At 39.3% G+C, this 1,906-nt stretch overlaps 1 protein-coding gene across 1 annotated transcript; it reads right to left on the reverse strand.

Moving 5' to 3' along the window:
• Positions 1-800: 800 nt before the first annotated feature.
• On the reverse strand, positions 801-1,266 carry LOC115624958 (protein FAM76B). Its single transcript, XM_030519812.1, has 2 exons — positions 1,231-1,266; positions 801-1,179 (listed from the first exon to the last, which is right to left on the reverse strand). The coding sequence occupies exon 2, from the start codon at positions 1,167-1,169 to the stop codon at positions 918-920; it is 252 nt and encodes an 83-aa protein (XP_030375672.1). The 5' UTR covers positions 1,170-1,179; positions 1,231-1,266; the 3' UTR covers positions 801-917.
• Between the last annotated feature and the right edge of the window lie 640 nt (positions 1,267-1,906).

Consider the following 1,906-nt stretch of genomic DNA (forward strand, 5'->3'; position numbering starts at 1 on the left):
GCAAGGTGAACTTAAAAACTGCCGGCGTTTACATGAAGTAGTCGAATCCATAGGGAGGAACTCGTAGTTTCATGTGATGAGGGTGCACAACCAGCAGATAGCAACCAGCATGAAAGAATGACGGCTGAGCAGATAATAAGAAATTCGACAAACTTCTTATACTTACACCCTTCACTGAAAAGTCGAAAACTATATTGTTTCTGGTTTGTTAGCGCATTGTGGACCACAACTAGCACACAGGTACAATGGAACGCATCTAAATCCGAATCGGTCCATCCTCCTTCCATACTCTTAGAGCTATAGTGATGAAAGTTTCCGCTGGGGCTTCATGAATCGCCTACACATACTATTAAATGAAATTAATTAATTGAATGAAACGCTCTTCAGTGTGTATCAGAGAACTGCAACGGGTATTACACTCGAGTGTTTACTCGTACGCGATATGTTTCTTTTACTTCGGTTCGGTGACAAGAAACGATGGGTTGAAAACGAGCCCGCAACGAACACTCAGGTCGAATCAAAACTGCAAAAACTTAGAAATTATCTATAATGACCGAAAGTTTTTGCCGGCATGCAAGCAATGTCGTATTCCCAATCATGCCTGCATGACCGAAATATTCGATAGAGCTCGGGTAGTTCCCGAGTCATGACACCCGGTACTTGCATTTGCAAACAAAACTATTAGTGAATAGAAATGCTTCCTTGTTTATAAAAAAAAGTCATGCCATATATCGAGTATACGTTGCAGGTCTAAGCGTGAGCGTGAGAATACCAGTTGGACATTCTTTAAAATTATCATGCGCTTTTCATATATTTTTATTTTGTATGTGTTCTTACTTATTTTCACTTTTTTAATCAGTTATAACCTTAACATGCTTCCGGCAACTTCCAGTACCATTTTTTCGTGATCATCGGAGTTATTCTCTATATTTATGCGAATTACACTGCCCTGTCATGTCTGGTGGGAGAACTGGCGCATGTCTGAGCAAGTTGAAGTCACAGCGCTTGCAGTAGACCGCCTGTTCGGATCGGGGCTCAAAACGCTTGTCACATATAGCGCAGGACTTGGCGGGCAGACGGCACTTTAAGCAGCGATGTTCCTGTGCCGACAGATCATCCCATCCACAACGACGGTAGCAGTTCGTGCAACAATACAGCTTGTTATCCATCGTCCTTCAACTTAATAAGGGTTAATTAAATATGTGATATCAAAAAATTTGCAAAAGTCACCTGTATTTTTATTGCTGCTTTTATTTTATAATTTTAATTGCAGAACTATTGACACTCAAATACAAGTTTACTATGATGGCCCATTATACTTGAACTTTTCTATTCAAAGTTCAAAGGTACAATATGATTTTCGAATATGTTAATAAAAAAAAAAAACTAGAAAGGAATGCTAAAGTCGAGCAGGCTCAAATCTTAAATACCCTGTACCTCAGACCAATAAGGTAAAAATGAAAAAAATATTTAATTAATTAATTCCATTCGTATAATCGCCTATATCTCGGAGACTATAAGACCTAGGAACACCAAATTTTAGTCCAAGATGCCTTATATGAATACGCAGAAAATTTGTATTTTGGAATTTCCCTCCCTCCCCACTCTCCCAAGCAAATCGTAACTCCCGTAATTCTTGGAATTTCGAACTCAAATTTTGCAAATTCCCCCAGTTAGTGCCAGTTAGTTATAGCCATAAATATATTTGCTGCCCAAGCGCTGCCCGCGGCTGTTGTTGATACTGGTGCTTTGGTTGACTGCGAACATGCTTACACAGACACGAATAGATGCGCATAGGCATACATAAACTCACACAGACGCAATTGCTAAGCAAATGTGCAATTATACACCCTTTACGTGAGTTCGAATACCGAAAGAGGTAAAATCGTACCAAATTTTTTTTTAA

This window comes from Scaptodrosophila lebanonensis, unplaced genomic scaffold, assembly GCF_003285725.1.
Source record: "Scaptodrosophila lebanonensis strain 11010-0011.00,11010-0021.00 unplaced genomic scaffold, SlebRS2 tig00000061-arrow-pilon, whole genome shotgun sequence".
Classification (NCBI taxonomy): domain Eukaryota; kingdom Metazoa; phylum Arthropoda; class Insecta; order Diptera; family Drosophilidae; genus Scaptodrosophila; species Scaptodrosophila lebanonensis.